This window comes from Quercus robur, chloroplast (genome assembly GCF_932294415.1).
Source record: "Quercus robur cultivar Fastigiata chloroplast, complete genome".
Lineage (NCBI taxonomy): Eukaryota > Viridiplantae > Streptophyta > Magnoliopsida > Fagales > Fagaceae > Quercus > Quercus robur.
Window position 1 is genome coordinate 117,501 of NC_046388.1, and position 17,500 is coordinate 135,000.

Genomic DNA, 17,500 nt, shown 5'->3' on the forward strand with positions numbered 1-17,500 from the left:
GATAGACTGGGCACCCCCCCCCTTTTTTTTTTTGATATCCCCGAGCGGCTGAAAGGCATTTTTCCAAATTGGATTTGGAAAAAAAAAAAAATTATAATTTCGGATTATACAGAGGAAAATAAAAAGGAAAGTGAGAAAACAGAGGAGGACAAAAGAGAAAAATACAACAGAGATGAGAAAACTCGTATAGAAATAGCAGAGGCCTGGGATAGCCTTATAGTTGCTCAAGTAATAAGAGGTTCTTTATTAGTAACACAATCGATTCTTAGAAAATATATTCTATTACCTTCATTGATAATAGCTAAAAATACTCTTCGTATACTATTATTTCAATTTCCCGAATGGTCCGAGGATTTAAAGGATTGGAATAAAGAAATGCATGTTAAATGCACTTATAACGGCGTTCAATTATCAGAAAAAGAATTTCCGAAAAACTGGTTAACAGACGGTATTCAGATAAAGATCCTATTTCCTTTTCGTTTGAAACCTTGGCACAGATCTAAGTTACGACCCCCTAATAAAGATCCAATTAAAAAGGAAGGGAAAGGACAAAAAAACGATTTTTGTTTTTTAACAGTTTGGGGAATGGAAGCGGAACTGCCTTTTGGTTATCCCCGAAAACGGCTTTCCTTTTTTGAACCCCTTTTAAAAGAACTCGAAAAAAAAAATTTCAAATTGAAACAAAAGTGCTTTCTAGTTCTAAAAGTTTTAAAAGAAAGAACAAAAATTTTGCTAAATGTAGCAAAAGAAACAAAAAAATGGGTCATCAAAGTCATTATATTTCTAAAAAAAATAAGAAAAGAATTCTCAAAAATAAATCTATTATTATTATTTGGATTGAAAAAAATAGAAATATATGAATTGAGTGAAACTCAAAAAGAAAAAAATTCAACAATTCATAATCAAATGAGTCACGAATCGTCCATAAAACTTCGATATATGGATTGGGAAACTTATTCATTGACAGAAAAAAAAATGAAAGATCTGATGAATAGAACAAACACAATCATAAATAAAATAAAAACAATTAAAAAAGACAAGAGAAGAAGATTTATAACTCCAGAGATAAATATTAACCCTAACAAAATAAGTTATGACGAGAAAGGATTAGAATCACCAAAAAATATTTGGCAGATATTAAAACGAAAAAATATTCGATTACTTCGTAAATCACATTATTTTGTAAAATTATTTATTGAAAAGCTATACATGGATATCCTTCTATGTATCATTAATATACCTAAAATCAATGCACAGCTCTTTCTTGAATTAACAAAAAAAGTTATTAATAAATACATTTACAATAATGAAGCAAATCGGGAAAGAATTGATAAAACAAATCAAAGTATATTTAACTTTAGTTCGACTATAAAAAAGTCACTTTGTATTATTAAAAAAAATTCAAAGATTTTTGGGGACTTATCTTACTTGTCACAAGCATATGTATTTTATAAATTATCGCAAACCCCAGTCAATAACCTAGATAAGTTAAGATCCGTCTTTAAATATTACGGAACCTCTTTTTTTCTTAAGAATGAAATAAGGGAGTATTTTGTTGGAACGCAAGGAATATTTGATTCTGAATTCAGACATAAAAAACCTCCAAATTATGGAATTAATGAATGGAAAAACTGGCTAAAGGGTCATTATCAATACGATTTATCTCAGATTAAATGGTCTAGATTAGTAACACAAAAATGGCGAACTAGGTTCAACCATATGACTAAAAATAAAGATCTCAATAAATGTGAGTCATATGAATATGAAAAAACCCAATTTATTCATTACGAAAAAGCAAAAGATTTTGAAATAGAACCATTACCAAATCAAAAACAATATAAATATGATCTTTTATCGTATAAATCTATTAATTATGAAAATAAGAAAGATTCGTATATTTATGGATTGCCATTACAAGTAAATAATAACGAAGAGATTTCTTATAATTACAATACGCCTAAACGCAAATTATTTGATATGCTGGGAGGTATCCTTATCCATAATTCTCTCGTCGAAGATGATAGTCTAGATATAGAAAAAAATTCAGATAGAAAATATTTGGATTGGAAAATCCTCCATTTTTGTCTTAGAAAGAAGATCAATATTAAGGCCTGGGTCGATATTGATAACGTTACCAACAGGAATAAAAATACTAAGACTGGGTTTAATAATTGTCAAATAATCGATAAAATTGATAAGAAAGGCCTTTTTTATCTGACGATTCATCAAGATCAGAAAATTAACCCATCCAATCAACAAGGTTTTTTCTTTGATTGGATGGGAATGAATGAAGAAATACTAAGTCATCCCATATCGAATCTAGAGCTTTGGTTTTTCCCAGAATTTGTGATACTTTATAATACATATAAGATTAAACCATGGGTCATACCAATCAAATTACTTTTTTTTAATTTTAATGTAAACGAAAATGTTAATAAACAGAAAAGCATCACTGAAAATAAAAAAAGTTTTACATTATCGAATGAAAAAACTCTTGAATTAGAAAATAGAAATCAAATAGAAAAAGAATTCGCGGACCAAGTGGATCCTGAAGCGTCTCTCTCAAACCAAGAAAAAGATGTTGAAGAAGATTCTAGGGGATTAGACATAAAAAAACGTAGAAACAAAAAGCAATACAAGACTAACACGGAAACAGAACTTGAGTTATTCCTAAAAAGGTATTTTCATTTTCAATTGAGATGGGATGATTCTTTAAATCAAAAAATAATCAATAACATCAAAGTATATTGTCTCCTGCTTAGACTGAGAAATCCAAGAGAAATTGCTATATCCGCTATTCAAAGGGAAGAAATGAGTCTGGATATTCTGATGGTCCGGAAGGGTTTAACTTTTACAGAATTGATGAAAAAGGGAATATTGATTATCGAACCAGTCCGTCTGTCTGTAAAAACGGATGGACAATTTTTTATATATCAAACCATAGGTATCTCATTGGTTCATAAGAGTAAGCAGCAGCAAAGTCATCAAAGATACCTAGAAAAAAGCCCGGCCTGTCTTCATAAGAATAAGAAGGATTTTGATGAATCCATTGCACTACATAAAAAAATGACTGGAAATAGAGACAAAAATAATTATGATTTTATTTTTCCTGAAAAAATTTTATCCCCAAGGCGTCGTAGAGAATTGAGAATTCGAATTTGTTTCAATTCGGGGAATGGAAACGGTATACATAGAAATACGGTATTTTGCAATGTAAATAAGTTAAAAAATTGCAATTGCGATCAAGTTTTGAATAAAAGAAAAGAGCTTTATAGAGATAAAAATAAACTAATTAAATTAAAGTTCTTTCTTTGGCCCAATTATCGATTAGAAGATTTATCTTGTATGAATCGCTATTGGTTTGATACCAATAATGGTAGTCGTTTCAGTCTGATAAGGATTCAGATATATCCGCTATTGAAAATTCATTAATGGTACATTTTGACTCGATTCCCGTACCATAGCGAGTATATGAAGACAAAGAAATAAACACCCCCATTATCTTATTATCTTACACATCATTCTGATACAGGATACTTAGTTTAATGACGCGTTGGATTATATTAATATTTATTCGATCTAGAAATGAATCAACAAAGTCGTCTTATTTATTTTCAGGTCTAATTTTTTTTTATTTTTTGTGAGTGGAAAAATAGACCATACTTTGTGTATAGTATATCCTATCCGAATACAATTTTTAAATTGGATTGATTATTGACTACTAAAATAAGTAAGTTTGTTTGACAAAATTAAGACTTCTTAACGAAATTAAGAATTATTGTGTATAGCAAATTAAAATGAGTGTAATTATTATTACTGATCAATAAATATATGGATAAAAATATCTAAAAAAAAAAAGAGAGAGGGGCGATTCATTTTTATGGTACAAAACTCATTCATCTCGCTTATTTCGCAAGAAGAAAAAGAAGAAAACAGGGGATCTGTTGAATTTCAAGTATTTAGTTGGACCAATAAAATAAGAAGACTTACTTCACATTTGGAATTGCACAGAAAAGACTATTCCTCTCAAAGAGGTCTCCGTAAAATTCTGGGAAAACGTCAACGATTGCTGTCTTATTTGTCAAAGAAAAAGAGAGTACTTTATAAATACTTAATAAATCGGTTGGGTATTCGAGAATCAAAAACTCGTTAATTTTAAGAGTCATTTTGAACTATTTGCTTTATTAGATCTTGCATTTTGATAAACTGTTTTTCGTTTTACGCAATTCGTAGAAGAATGAATCGAGGAAAAACTTATGAATATACCAGTTACAAGAAAGGATCTCATGATAGTCAATATGGGCCCCCACCACCCGTCAATGCATGGTGTTCTTCGACTCGTCGTTACTCTGGACGGCGAAGATGTTATTGACTGTGAACCAATATTGGGTTATTTACACAGAGGGATGGAAAAAATTGCGGAAAACCGAACTATTATACAATATCTGCCTTATGTAACCCGTTGGGATTATTTAGCTACTATGTTCACAGAAGCAATAACTGTAAATGGGCCAGAACGGCTAGGAAATATTCAAGTACCGAAAAGAGCTAGTTATATCAGAGTAATTATGTTGGAATTGAGTCGTATAGCTTCTCATTTGTTATGGCTCGGCCCTTTCATGGCAGATATTGGTGCACAGACTCCTTTCTTCTATATTTTCAGAGAAAGAGAATTAGTATATGATCTATTCGAAGCTGCTACGGGTATGAGAATGATGCATAATTATTTTCGTATCGGAGGAGTGGCGGCTGATCTACCTTATGGATGGATAGATAAATGTTTGGATTTCTGCGATTATTTTTTAACAGGAGTTACTGAATATCAAAAACTTATTACAAGAAATCCTATTTTTTTAGAACGAGTTGAGGGCGTAGGCATTATTGGTAGAGACGAAGTAATAAATTGGGGTTTATCAGGACCAATGCTGCGAGCGTCCGGAATACAATGGGATCTTCGTAAAATTGATCATTATGAGTGTTACGACGAATTTGATTGGGAAGTACAATGGCAAAAAGAAGGGGATTCATTAGCTCGTTATTTAGTCCGAATTGGCGAAATGGCAGAATCCATCAAAATTATTCAACAGGCGCTGGAAGGAATTCCGGGGGGGCCCTACGAGAATTTAGAAATACGATACTTTGATAGAAAAAGGTATCCAGAATGGCATGATTTTGAATATCGATTCATTAGTAAAAAACCCTCCCCCACTTTTGAATTGCCGAAACAAGAACTTTATGTGAGAGTCGAAGCCCCTAAAGGGGAATTGGGAATTTTTCTGATAGGGGATCAGAGTGGTTTTCCTTGGAGATGGAAAATTCGACCACCTGGTTTTATCAATTTGCAAATTCTTCCTCAGTTAGTTAAAAGAATGAAATTGGCTGATATTATGACAATACTAGGTAGCATAGATATCATTATGGGAGAAGTGGATCGTTGAAATGATAATTGATATAAGGGAAGTACAAGATATCAATTCTTTTTACAGAGTGGAATCTTTAAAAGGGGTCTATGGAATTATATGGATGCTTGTCCCTATTTTGACTCTTGTATTAGGAATCACAATAGGCGTACTAGTAATTGTATGGTTAGAAAGAGAAATATCCGCAGGGCTACAACAACGTATTGGACCCGAATATTCCGGTCCCTTAGGAGTTCTTCAAGCTCTAGCAGATGGGACAAAATTACTTTTCAAAGAAAATCTTCTTCCATCTAGAGGAGATACTCGGTTATTCAGTATCGGACCATCCATAGCAGTTATAGCAATTCTACTAAGTTATTCAGTAATTCCTTTTGACTATCACCTTGTTTTAGCCGATCTCAATATCGGGGTTTTTTTGTGGATTGCGGTTTCAAGTATTGCTCCCATTGGACTTCTTATCTCAGGATATGGCTCAAACAATAAATATTCCTTTTTAGGTGGTCTACGAGCTGCTGCTCAATCGATTAGTTATGAAATACCATTAACTCTATGTGTATTAGCAATATCTCTACGTGCGATTCGTTGAAAGATAAATTTTTCCCTATTTATTTCTTTCTAGTCTTTATAGAAAAAGGGTTAGAACGAATTGAATAGATATCCTCATCTTTTTATTCATTATTCGGATTAATGAATTAAATTAGATAGTTATATGAGTGAAAGAAAACAGCTATATAATTATAATATATTATATATTCGCAGTAAAATTCTTGAGTCTCGTCTTCAATGTATAAGAAGAATTAAAAAAAGGTTGAGCGTAAATAAACAGAAGAAGAAGAGCCCTTTTACCCCAAGATTGGTTGATTAGTCATGTCATCCTAGCTTGAAGCGGGTTCAAAGAATCAACCGTATTACGTTTTCACTAGTGTTTGTTACCATAAAGCGGGGGGTTAGCAAAAATGAGTGGATGGTTAGAAATGCCAAATTACGCAAAGGATTAGTAATAGAGATTGTGTCATTTATCCCCAAGGATATTTACACATAATATAAAAAGAATACGGATTGGGGCTTTAAGTTAGTAGAAATGATCAGGCCGTACTCCCCACGATTCCTATCCAGAGTATACTCCTATCCACCGATTAAATAAATAACTGTCGGAAACGAAATAATCCTTTATTCAGTAAGCCCCCCCCTTTTTTTTTTCAGAAAAGAAAGAAGAATAGGAACGAAAAAAAAAAAAATAGAAAGAATACAATTTCTTTTTTTTTTTTTTAATTGAAAACGACGGGTTATTGATATTTCTACAAGCAGTATTTTATTAAAGACTCAAAGTTATTACTCAGCAAATAATTATTTCTTAATTATTAATTAAATAAAGGATAAGATCAATTCAGACGTCGTTTTTTTAGTTATTATAGAACATACAGAATTTAAGTGGTCGAATTCGGGGCCGTTTACTCGATTTTGAACCCATTTATCTTATAAATCAAAATAAATAATACGGACTCGGTCCTTAGATTTATTTATGGCCGTAAAGGAGCCGTATGAAGCGAAAATCTCATGTATGGTTCTGTAATAGCGACGATAACAGTGAAGTTATCGCCGACTATGATTATCTAATAGTTTAAGTACAGTTGATATTGTTGAGGCTCAATCAAAATATGGTTTTTGGGGTTGGAATTTGTGGCGTCAACCTATAGGGTTTATCGTTTTTCTAATCTCTTCCCTAGCAGAATGTGAGAGATTACCTTTTGATTTACCGGAAGCGGAAGAAGAATTAGTAGCGGGTTATCAAACCGAATATTCGGGTATCAAATTTGGTTTATTTTATGTTGCTTCCTATCTAAACCTATTAATTTCTTCATTATTTGTAACAGTTTTGTACTTGGGCGGTTGGAATATCTCTATTCCATACATATTCGTTGCCGAGCTTTTTGAAATAAATAAAGCACGTGAGGTCTTTGGAACGACAATTGGTATCTTTATTACATTAGCCAAAACTTATTTGTTCTTGTTCATTCCTATCACAACAAGATGGACTTTACCTAGGCTAAGAATGGACCAACTATTAAATCTGGGATGGAAATTTCTTTTACCTATTTCTCTCGGCAATCTGTTATTAACAACCTCTTTCCAACTCAGTTCGCTGTAAGGGAATACTTTATTCTATATTTATGGCTTGCCTCAAACAAGAGAAAGAAACAAACATAAAGATTTTCATAGATATTTACGATATGTTCCCTATGGTAACCAGGGTTATGGATTATGGTCAACAAACAGTACGAGTTTCAAGATATATTGGTCAAAGTTTCATGATTACCCTATCCCATGCAAATCGTTTACCTGTAACTATTCAATATCCTTATGAAAAATTAATCACATCAGAACGTTTCCGCGGTCGAATACACTTCGAGTTTGATAAATGCATTGCTTGTGAAGTATGTGTTCGTGTATGCCCTATGGATCTACCTGTTGTTGATTGGGAACTGGAAACTAATATTCGAAAGAAACGTTTGCTTAATTACAGTATTGATTTCGGAATCTGTATATTTTGTGGTAACTGCGTTGAGTATTGTCCAACAAATTGTTTATCCATGACTGAAGAATATGAGCTTTCTACTTATGATCGTCACGAATTGAATTATAATCAAATTGCCTTGGGTCGTTTACCGATGTCAGTAATTGACGATTATACAATTCGAACAATTTTAAATTCACCTAAAATAAAATAAAAAAAAAAAAGAAGTAAATCCTTTGATTAAAGATATTAAAGATAAAGAAATGGGAATTTAAAATTCAAATTAGGAAGGGTCCTTTTTCTTTTGCTCGAAAGGAATGCGGTTTCTTTCGTTTATTTTGTTTAGTCACTAATTAAAAAAAAAACTATTGAGGGGTTGGTTCGTGCTTCAATTTGGATTGAAAATCTATGACTCTATCTCGAATTATTTCAAAATAGAAATATCTAGTCTAAAACTACCCTTTAAGATAAAAAATGATATTATAATTATATTAGTCCAATAGCTGTACCTACATCAATTCACATTCTTTAGGATTTAATTCAATTAAAAACTTTTCATAAAAAAATGTTCCTGGTGGGGTCAATAAGGTCATGAAAAAAATTTCGATTTATTTATCTCTTTACATATAATGGGTTTGCCTGGACCGATACATGATTTTCTTTTAGTCTTTTTGGGGTCAGGTCTTATATTAGGAGGTATAGGAGTCGTATTACTTACCAACACAATTTATTCTGCCTTTTCGTTGGGACTGGTTCTTGTTTGTATATCCTTATTCTATATTCTATCAAATTCCCATTTGGTAGCTGCCGCACAGCTACTTATTTACGTGGGAGCTATAAATGTTTTAATCATATTTGCTGTGATGTTTATGAATGGTTCAGAATATTACAAAGATTTGAATCTTTGGACTGTTGGGGATGGGGTTACTTTGCTGATTTGTACAATTCTTTTTTGTCTATTAATGGCTACTATTTCAGATACGTCATGGTACGGGATTATTTGGACTACCAGATCAAACCAGATTATAGAGCAGGATTTGATAAGTAACAGTCAACAAATTGGAATTCATTTATCAACAGATTTTTTCCTTCCATTTGAACTCATTTCGATAATTCTTTTAGCTGCTTTAATAGGCGCAATTGCTGTGGCTCGTCAATAATAAATCTTTCGAACTATTAATATTAATATAATAAGAAAAGCATTAATATAATAAGAAAAGTCCAAATTAAACTTTGTTCTATGTTATCACATCAATTTCCCCCCACTTCCATTTTATTTGAAGATTTCTTGTCTAAAAATGAAATTCTTTTATTCGATCTATTACCAATACTAAAATATTCCCTTGTTCCATACTTTTTGATATTATAATTAATTGAACCCATTAAATTGTTTTTATCTTGAAATGAATCGAAATTGATAAGGAGTTGTTCAATGATGCTCGAACATGTACTTGTTGTGAGTGCCTATTTATTTTCTATCGGTATCTATGGCTTGATCACAAGTCGAAATATGGTTAGAGCCCTTATGTGTCTTGAACTTATACTAAATGCAGTTAATATAAATTTTGTAACATTTTCTGATTTTTTTGATAGTCGCCAATTAAAAGGAAATATTTTTTCAATTTTTGTTATAGCTATTGCAGCCGCTGAAGCAGCTATTGGACCAGCTATTGTTTCCTCAATTTATCGTAACAGAAAATCAACTCGTATCAATCAATCGAATTTGTTGAATAAGTAGTATTAATCATAGAAATTATACTATTTATTTATATTTATCAAGGCGAATTCTATTTATTATCGTGGATGATACATAATATATTGATCGTGTTTACAAAAAATGTAAGAAATCAAAGCATCTTGGCCCTCTAGCATGAATCGATCCAGAAGCAGATTGATTAGAAAATTCTGGTAAATCATTGATTCATCTGGTGTCTAATGGTAATGTATAATTCATTTCTACTAGATCGAAAATTTATGATGTTCAAAAAATTATATATCCAATGTCACATTCAGTAAAGATTTATGATACGTGTATAGGGTGTACTCAATGTGTCAGAGCTTGTCCCACAGATGTATTAGAAATGATACCTTGGGACGGATGTAAAGCTAAGCAAATTGCTTCTGCTCCAAGAACAGAGGACTGTGTTGGTTGTAAGAGATGCGAATCCGCCTGTCCAACGGATTTCTTGAGTGTTCGAGTTTATTTATGGCATGAAACAACTCGAAGCATGGGCCTCGCTTATTGATACGGTCCAAAAGCCCCACCTGAATACATTTCGTTTTTTTTTACCGACAAAAGAGTCCGTGCTCGAAAACAAAATATATATATATTTTGTTTTCGAGCACGGACTCTTCTGGTCCAAGTGTATCTTGTTTTTACTACGAATTATTTTCCTTGGTTAACAATAGTTGCCGTTTTACCAATATTCGGGGGTTCCTTAATTTTCTTTCTCCCTCATAAAGGGAATAAGGTAATTAGGCTCTATACTCTATTTATATGCATCATAGAACTCCTTCTAACAACTTATGCATTCTATTATTATTTCCAATTGGATGATCCATTAATGCAACTCACGGAGGATTATAAATGGATCGATTTTTTTGATTTTTACTGGAGATTGGGAATAGATGGACTTTCCATAGGACCCATTTTACTGACAGGGTTTATAACCACTTTAGCTACTTTAGCGGCTTGGCCGGTTACTCGAGATTCCCGATTATTCCATTTCCTGATGTTAGCAATGTATAGCGGCCAAATAGGATTATTTTCTTCTCGAGACCTTTTACTTTTTTTCATCATGTGGGAATTAGAATTAATTCCCGTTTATCTACTGATATCCGTGTGGGGGGGGAAGAAACGCTTGTATTCAGCTACAAAGTTTATTTTGTACACTGCGGGAAGCTCCGTTTTTTTATTACTGGGAGTTCTGGGTATCGGTTTATATGCTTCCAATGAACCAACATTAAATTTTGAAACATCAGCTAATCAATCCTATCCAGTAGCACTGGAAATAATATTCTATATTGGATTTCTTATTGCTTTTGCTGTTAAATCGCCGATTATACCTTTCCATACATGGTTACCAGACACCCATGGAGAGGCACATTACAGTACTTGTATGCTTCTAGCCGGAATCTTATTAAAAATGGGAGCGTATGGGTTGGTTCGGATCAATATGGAATTCTTGCCCCGCGCTCATTCTATATTTGCTCCCTGGTTGATGATAGTAGGCACAATTCAAATAATCTATGCAGCTTCAGCATCTCCTGGTCAACGTAATTTAAAAAAAAGAATAGCCTATTCCTCCGTATCTCATATGGGTTTCATAATTATAGGAATTGGCTCTCTAAGCGATATGGGCCTCAATGGAGCCTTTTTACAAATAATCTCTCATGGCTTTATTGGCGCTGCACTTTTTTTCTTGGCGGGAACGAGTTATGATAGAATACGTCTTGTTTATCTCGACGAAATAGGCGGAATGGCGGTCCTGGTTCCAAAAATATTCACGACTTTCAGTATCTTATCGATGGCTTCCCTTGCATTACCGGGGATGAGTGGTTTTGTTGCAGAATTAATAGTATTTTTTGGAATAATTACCAGTCAAAATTTTTTTTTAATACAAAAAATACTAATTACATTTGTAATGGCAATAGGAACGATATTAACACCTATTTATTCATTATCTATGTTACGCCAAATGTTCTATGGATACAAGTTTTTTAATGCCCCAAACTCTTATTTTTTTGATTCTGGACCGCGAGAGTTATTTATTTCTATCTCTATCTTTTTACCTGTAATAGGTATTGGTCTTTATCCAGATTTCGTTTTCTCACTATCAGTTGACAAGGTCGAAACTCTTATATCTAATTTTTTTTTATAAATAAAAAATTTTCCTGAATAAAATTCAAAATCAAAGAGCAAGACTATACTATAACTAGAATAATATGTTTAAAAAAAAAAATTGTACAATTAGAAAACGAAAAAGAAGTATTTTTTCTTCTCTTAAATTTCACTTAAATTAAGTTAAAGATAAAAAAATGCATTAGACTTTTATTTTAACCATATAGGGTTGTCCTTTGTTTTGTAAGAACCTTTTGAATCACTACTTTGATTCAAAAGGTTCTCGACGGCTTACACGACGTTTTCTTATATAATATATATGCTGTCCCATGTTTGTTTGTATTTATCAGATCCTGTCTTCAATTAGATGTTAGTGTAAATGTACCATAACTATGTAGCCCTATTCCTAATAGATTGACTCCCAAATAGCATATCCAAATTATAAGAAATCCCAGGGAGGCTACAATTGCAGAATTTACACCTTCCAGATTTGGATTTGTTCGAATATGTAAATAAATCGCGAATATAGTCCAAGTAATAAATGCCCAAGTTTCCTTCGGATCCCAATTCCAATATGAGCCCCATGCCTCGTTTGCCCATACCGCTCCCGAAAGAATACCCATGGTTAAAAAGATAAAACCTAGACTAATAATACGATAACTCCAATGATCCAATTGTTGAATCAATTGAGACCTATAATAATTCTTAGAAGAAATAAAAGGGGTGTTCCATAAAACATTGTTTCTTTCGTTAATGTATTGGATCTCACCAAAGGAAAATGATTCATTATTGCTTTTATCAAAAGTTCTTATTATTTTTCGAAATGTAATGACAATAAGTGCTACTGATAATAATGATCCGCATAAAAGAGCTGCATAGCCCAATACCATCATACTTACGTGCATCATTAACCAATGAGATTGAAGAGCGGGTACTAATATTCTGGATTGATGCATTTCGGTTAAAAAACCAGAAGTAGCAAAGCCTTGGGTCAAAATAACAATTGGCGCGGTTATTGCACTTAAATGGTTTTTGTGTTTTTTAAAATATGGAACCATATGAATAATGGACAAACTCCATGAAAGAAAAATTAATGATTCGTATAAATCACTTAATGGTAAATGCCTCGAATAAATCCAACGAGTAACTAATAATCCTGTTATACAGACAAAAGTAGTTATTATGCCTTTTTTGGACGAATCATATAGTCCTGCGATTTCATTAACTAATAAGATTAGTAAACGAATTGTAATTACAATTGAAACGACCGAAAAGGATATATGAATTAATATATGCTCTAAAATGGAAGATATCATAAAAATTATAAAAAGGGGGTCTCACAATTATAGGAATCGGGAATTGAATTTTTTTTATTCTTTTATTCTAGGACTTACTCTTTTATAAGATGCCATGCCGCCACTCGGACTCGAACCGAGATGCTCTAGCACTGCTTCCTAAGAGCAGCGTGTCTACCGATTTCACCATAGCGGCTTGTTCGAAATCATAATAACCCATTTTGATTCAATCGTCGAGGTTAAAGTACTTAATCATGCAATACTTTTTAGTTTTATAGGAAACATTGAAATTGATGAATAAAAACTAGTTTTAAAAATAGTGATTGGAACATATTTTCAAAAAGAATCCTATTGTTTTTTTCGTTCAGTAATAAATTTTTTTATTTTAAATTCATAAAAGAAAGTAAAATAAGATAAATGAGACAAAAAGTGAATTCTTAAAAACTATTTTAAAACTATCTAGTTACAAAAGCTCCATTTTAGGAGAGTATAAACGAGAGGAACTCCGGTGTTAATGTAATGTTAAGTTAAATAAAATTGACACTATAAGTAAGAAATAAAATGTTGAAAAATAGAATAGAATAAAAAATAAGGGTTATTATCGATCACAATTTCATGAGTATAGACACTAATAATTTGCATATCCCTGTATTACTACTTCGAGTTTTCACTGTATAAAGGATTTGTGTTAGTATTTAGCAACCTAATTAGATGAGGTTCAGTATTGGGTGTATCATAGAATAAAAGGGTTTCCATTTCTATCGAAATCCCACCATATTAAATATATTTAATATTTAGATATTATTTAATATTTAGATATATTCTATATTGATAATGATTTATAAAAGCGATTGAGCGTTCAGAAAATTACAAAATAAATTTTAAACTTAATAAATTAGTTTCAACGACTCATTAATTGTGATTAAAGATCTTATTTATATCTGCTCTTAGATAAGAATCTTATAGAATAAATAGTATAATAAAAATAGAAAAAGACAAAACTTTTTATCTTATTATTCTGTTGATGGGTAAAATATGAATTCCCATCTATAAAATAATTAAAGATACTAAAAAGACAGTTGAAACTTTATATCTTCTATTTATTCTTTATTTTTCAAACCAAAAAATATCATTTTAAAAATTAAGTAGACAAAAGACTCTTTATTCTACTTAAATTTCATATTGATACATTCAAAACATTAAGGAATGGGAATCATTCCTTTTGGATTTTTTTTTTCTTTTTAATGATTTATTATGATTTCTTATAATATTTATATAATATTATAAGAAATCAGAAAAGAACCGAAAAATGAAACTTAAAGTATACTTTTTACTTTTTTTAGAGTCAGAGATAGATTCCAATTATTCCAACGTTTGATTATTTATTTATTTCTTGTTGTACAAAATTTTTTTTTGAATTCCCTGTTGAAAGAGATTTCGATAACGAAAAAGCTTTCAATGCTACCCAATACCCCTCCCTTTTCCAAATATTTTTACGAATTCGTTTTTTTGATATAGAAGTGCGCTTTTTTGGAACGGCCATTAAAAAATTATAATAAGTTATTTATTTCTATAGTTGAATGTGAAAGACATTTATTGTTCAAAACCAATTGTTCTTTACTATTAATACTATTAATTAATACTATTAATTCTCTATTTATTGTTTAAATAAAATTATACTCTCTTCAAAACAAAAACATTTCAAATCAAGAAGTTAGAATTGATCAAAAGTAAATACTTACTTTTTTGAAGCTTCAAAAAAGTAAAATTTCAATTACTATTATTTATTAAAATTTACGTATTACAATGTTTTAATCTTTAGAGCGAGTAAGGACAAATAATTACACCAAAAAGAGTAGTTTATTTTGATATGATTCATAAAAGACAGACACAGCCCATAACTTAACCCAATAAAGTAAGAGTTATGTATTTTAGTTCGTTTATTCAGAATAATTAAGCAATGCTTTTTTGAATTGATTGAAGGAATTATTAAAATGTAAAATGACTTTCCTTCTTTTCTCTAAAAAAAAATGATATATTTTTTAACTGATTAACTACGAATCTCATTTCAATTTGAAGATTTTAATTTCAATTAGGTGCACTCTTTTTTCGAGCTTGGTCAATTTAACTAACCTAACCAATTAATAGAAATAATTGTTAAAGTTTTTTTATTTTTTTTTTTTATTAAATTCAATTATAAGGTTGGTTTATTAAACTTTTTGATTATTTTATTATATTACATATATAAATATAGCACGACGAAAATAAAGAACAATAAATAACACAAGGCTACAATCGCTTTTGTTTCTATATATATTTCATTTTTTTTTTTGAAGGATTTGAAATCTTTTTCAAATAATTAAGATTAGAAAAGGTTATGAAATTCAATTTTAGTTTTACATATCTTAATTTTTTTATTAACTGACTCCTTTGAAAAAAAAAAAAAATAAGAACTGGCGAATCCGAAACAGTTAATTAAGAAGAAGAAAAAGATTTTTATTTATTTTTATGGAATATACATATCAATATTTATGGTTCATACCTTTCATTCCAGTTCTAATTCCTATGTTACTAGGAGTGGGACTCCTACTTTTCCCGACGGCAACAAGAAATCTTCGGCGCACGTGGTGGGCTTTTCCTAGTGTTTTATTGTTAAGTATAGTTATGATTTTTTCATCCAATCTGTCTGTTCAGCAAATAAATAACAGTTATATATATCAATATGTATGGTCTTGGACTATCAATAATGACTTTTCTTTAGAGTTTGGACAATTGATTGATCCACTTACTTCTATTATGTCAATCTTAATTACTACTGTTGGAATTCTCGTTCTTATTTATAGCGACAATTATATGTCTTATGATCAAGGATATTTAAGATTTTTTGCTTATATGAGTTTTTTCAATACTTCAATGCTGGGATTAGTTACTAGTTCTAATTTTATACAAATTTATATTTTTTGGGAATTAGTTGGAGTATGCTCTTATCTATTAATAGGTTTTTGGTTCACACGACCTATCGCTGGGAATGCTTGTCAAAAAGCGTTTGTCACTAATCGTGTAGGAGATTTTGGTTTATTATTAGGAATTTTAGGTTTTTATTGGATAACGGGCAGTTTCGAATTTCGGGGTTTGTTTGAAATAGTCAATAGATTGATTTCTAATAATGAAGTTAATTTTTTATTTGTTACTTTGTGTGCTCTTTTATTATTTTCTGGTGCAATTGCCAAATCCGCCCAATTTCCCCTTCATGTATGGTTACCCGATGCTATGGAAGGACCTACTCCTATTTCGGCTCTTATACATGCTGCTACTATGGTAGCAGCAGGGATTTTTCTTGTAGCTCGGCTTCTTCCTCTTTTCATAGTTGTACCTTACATAATGAACATAATAGCTTTGATAGGGATAATAACATTACTATTAGGAGCTACTTTAGCTCTTGCTCAAAAAGATATTAAGAGAGGTTTAGCCTATTCTACAATGTCTCAATTGGGTTATATGATGTTAGCTCTAGGTATTGGGTCTTATCGATCCGCTTTATTTCATTTGATTACTCATGCTTATTCAAAAGCATTGTTGTTTTTAGGATCCGGATCAATCATCCACTCAATGGAAGCGGTTGTTGGATATTCTCCAGATAAAAGTCAGAATATGGTCCTTATGGGGGGTTTAACAAAACATGTACCAATCACAAAAACTGCTTTTTTATTAGGTATACTGTCTCTTTGCGGTATTCCACCCCTTGCCTGTTTTTGGTCCAAAGATGAAATTCTTAATGATATTTGGTTGTATTCACCGATTTTTGCAATAATTGCTTGTTCTACAGCAGGATTAACTGCATTTTATATGTTTCGGATTTATTTACTTACTTTTGAAGGATATTTAAATGTTAATTTTCAAAATTACAATGGAAAAACAAATAACTCGTTTTATTCAATGTCTCTATGGGGTAAAGAGGGGAAAAATAAAAATAAAAAAAAAATTCCTTTATTCTCTTTATTAACAATGAATAATAAAAGGATTTCTTTTTTTTGGAATAAAATATATCCAATCAGTATTATTAATATAAGAAAGATGTCGCGACCCTTTATTACTATTACTCATTTTGGCATTACGAACACTTTTTCGTATCCCCATGAATCGGATAGTACTATGTTATTTCCTATGTTTGTATTAGGCATATTTACTTTCTTCGTTGGGTCCATAGGAATCCCTTTTAATCAATTCAATCAACAAAGAGTGGATTTGGATATATTATCCAAATTGTTAACTCCAGATATAAACCTTTTACATCAAAATTCAAACAATTCGGTGGATTGGTATGAATTTGTGACAAATGCAGGTTTTTCGTTGAGTATAGCTTATCTCGGAATATTTATAGCGTCTTTTTTATATAAGCCTGTTTATTCATCTTTACAAAATTTTAACT

At 31.1% G+C, this 17,500-nt stretch overlaps 12 protein-coding genes and 1 non-coding gene across 13 annotated transcripts in view; 10 read left to right on the forward strand and 3 right to left on the reverse strand. All coding sequences in view use genetic code 11, as the record gives it.

Moving 5' to 3' along the window:
- The window catches only part of ycf1 (hypothetical chloroplast RF19), a 5,661-nt gene extending 2,229 nt beyond the window's left edge, over positions 1 to 3,432 (forward strand). Inside the window, exon 1 of the mRNA in view lies at positions 1 to 3,432. This exon is cut by the window's left edge and continues 2,229 nt beyond it. Within this exon, the coding sequence (YP_009733801.1) occupies positions 1 to 3,432 (3,432 nt within the window).
- A 448-nt stretch (positions 3,433 to 3,880) lies between these two features.
- rps15 (ribosomal protein S15) lies at positions 3,881 to 4,153 on the forward strand. Its single transcript has one exon. The coding sequence runs from the start codon at positions 3,881 to 3,883 to the stop codon at positions 4,151 to 4,153; it is 273 nt and encodes a 90-aa protein (YP_009733802.1).
- Positions 4,154 to 4,256: 103 nt separating this feature from the next.
- Positions 4,257 to 5,438, forward strand: ndhH (NADH-plastoquinone oxidoreductase subunit 7). The gene has a single exon. The coding sequence runs from the start codon at positions 4,257 to 4,259 to the stop codon at positions 5,436 to 5,438; it is 1,182 nt and encodes a 393-aa protein (YP_009733803.1).
- Position 5,439: 1 nt separating this feature from the next.
- ndhA (NADH-plastoquinone oxidoreductase subunit 1) lies at positions 5,440 to 7,569 on the forward strand. Its single transcript has 2 exons — positions 5,440 to 5,991; positions 7,030 to 7,569. The coding sequence occupies exons 1-2, from the start codon at positions 5,440 to 5,442 to the stop codon at positions 7,567 to 7,569; spliced, it is 1,092 nt and encodes a 363-aa protein (YP_009733804.1).
- An 82-nt stretch (positions 7,570 to 7,651) lies between these two features.
- Positions 7,652 to 8,149, forward strand: ndhI (NADH-plastoquinone oxidoreductase subunit I). The gene has a single exon. The coding sequence runs from the start codon at positions 7,652 to 7,654 to the stop codon at positions 8,147 to 8,149; it is 498 nt and encodes a 165-aa protein (YP_009733805.1).
- A 415-nt stretch (positions 8,150 to 8,564) lies between these two features.
- ndhG (NADH-plastoquinone oxidoreductase subunit 6) lies at positions 8,565 to 9,095 on the forward strand. The gene has a single exon. It carries the CDS (start codon positions 8,565 to 8,567, stop codon positions 9,093 to 9,095), a length of 531 nt encoding a protein of 176 aa, YP_009733806.1.
- Positions 9,096 to 9,367: 272 nt separating this feature from the next.
- ndhE (NADH-plastoquinone oxidoreductase subunit 4L) lies at positions 9,368 to 9,673 on the forward strand. The gene has a single exon. The coding sequence runs from the start codon at positions 9,368 to 9,370 to the stop codon at positions 9,671 to 9,673; it is 306 nt and encodes a 101-aa protein (YP_009733807.1).
- Positions 9,674 to 9,935: 262 nt separating this feature from the next.
- On the forward strand, positions 9,936 to 10,181 carry psaC (photosystem I subunit VII). Its single transcript has one exon. The coding sequence runs from the start codon at positions 9,936 to 9,938 to the stop codon at positions 10,179 to 10,181; it is 246 nt and encodes an 81-aa protein (YP_009733808.1).
- Positions 10,182 to 10,298: 117 nt separating this feature from the next.
- Positions 10,299 to 11,816, forward strand: ndhD (NADH-plastoquinone oxidoreductase subunit 4). Its single transcript has one exon. The coding sequence runs from the start codon at positions 10,299 to 10,301 to the stop codon at positions 11,814 to 11,816; it is 1,518 nt and encodes a 505-aa protein (YP_009733809.1).
- Positions 11,817 to 12,135: 319 nt separating this feature from the next.
- On the reverse strand, positions 12,136 to 13,092 carry ccsA (cytochrome c heme attachment protein). Its single transcript has one exon. The coding sequence runs from the start codon at positions 13,090 to 13,092 to the stop codon at positions 12,136 to 12,138; it is 957 nt and encodes a 318-aa protein (YP_009733810.1).
- A 95-nt stretch (positions 13,093 to 13,187) lies between these two features.
- trnL-UAG lies at positions 13,188 to 13,267 on the reverse strand. The gene has a single exon. It is a non-coding gene; the product is annotated as a tRNA-Leu (tRNA).
- A 1,182-nt stretch (positions 13,268 to 14,449) lies between these two features.
- Positions 14,450 to 14,614, reverse strand: rpl32 (ribosomal protein L32). Its single transcript has one exon. The coding sequence runs from the start codon at positions 14,612 to 14,614 to the stop codon at positions 14,450 to 14,452; it is 165 nt and encodes a 54-aa protein (YP_009733811.1).
- Positions 14,615 to 15,579: 965 nt separating this feature from the next.
- The window catches only part of ndhF (NADH-plastoquinone oxidoreductase subunit 5), a 2,274-nt gene continuing 353 nt past the window's right edge, over positions 15,580 to 17,500 (forward strand). Inside the window, exon 1 of the mRNA in view lies at positions 15,580 to 17,500. This exon is cut by the window's right edge and continues 353 nt beyond it. Within this exon, the coding sequence (YP_009733812.1) occupies positions 15,580 to 17,500 (1,921 nt within the window).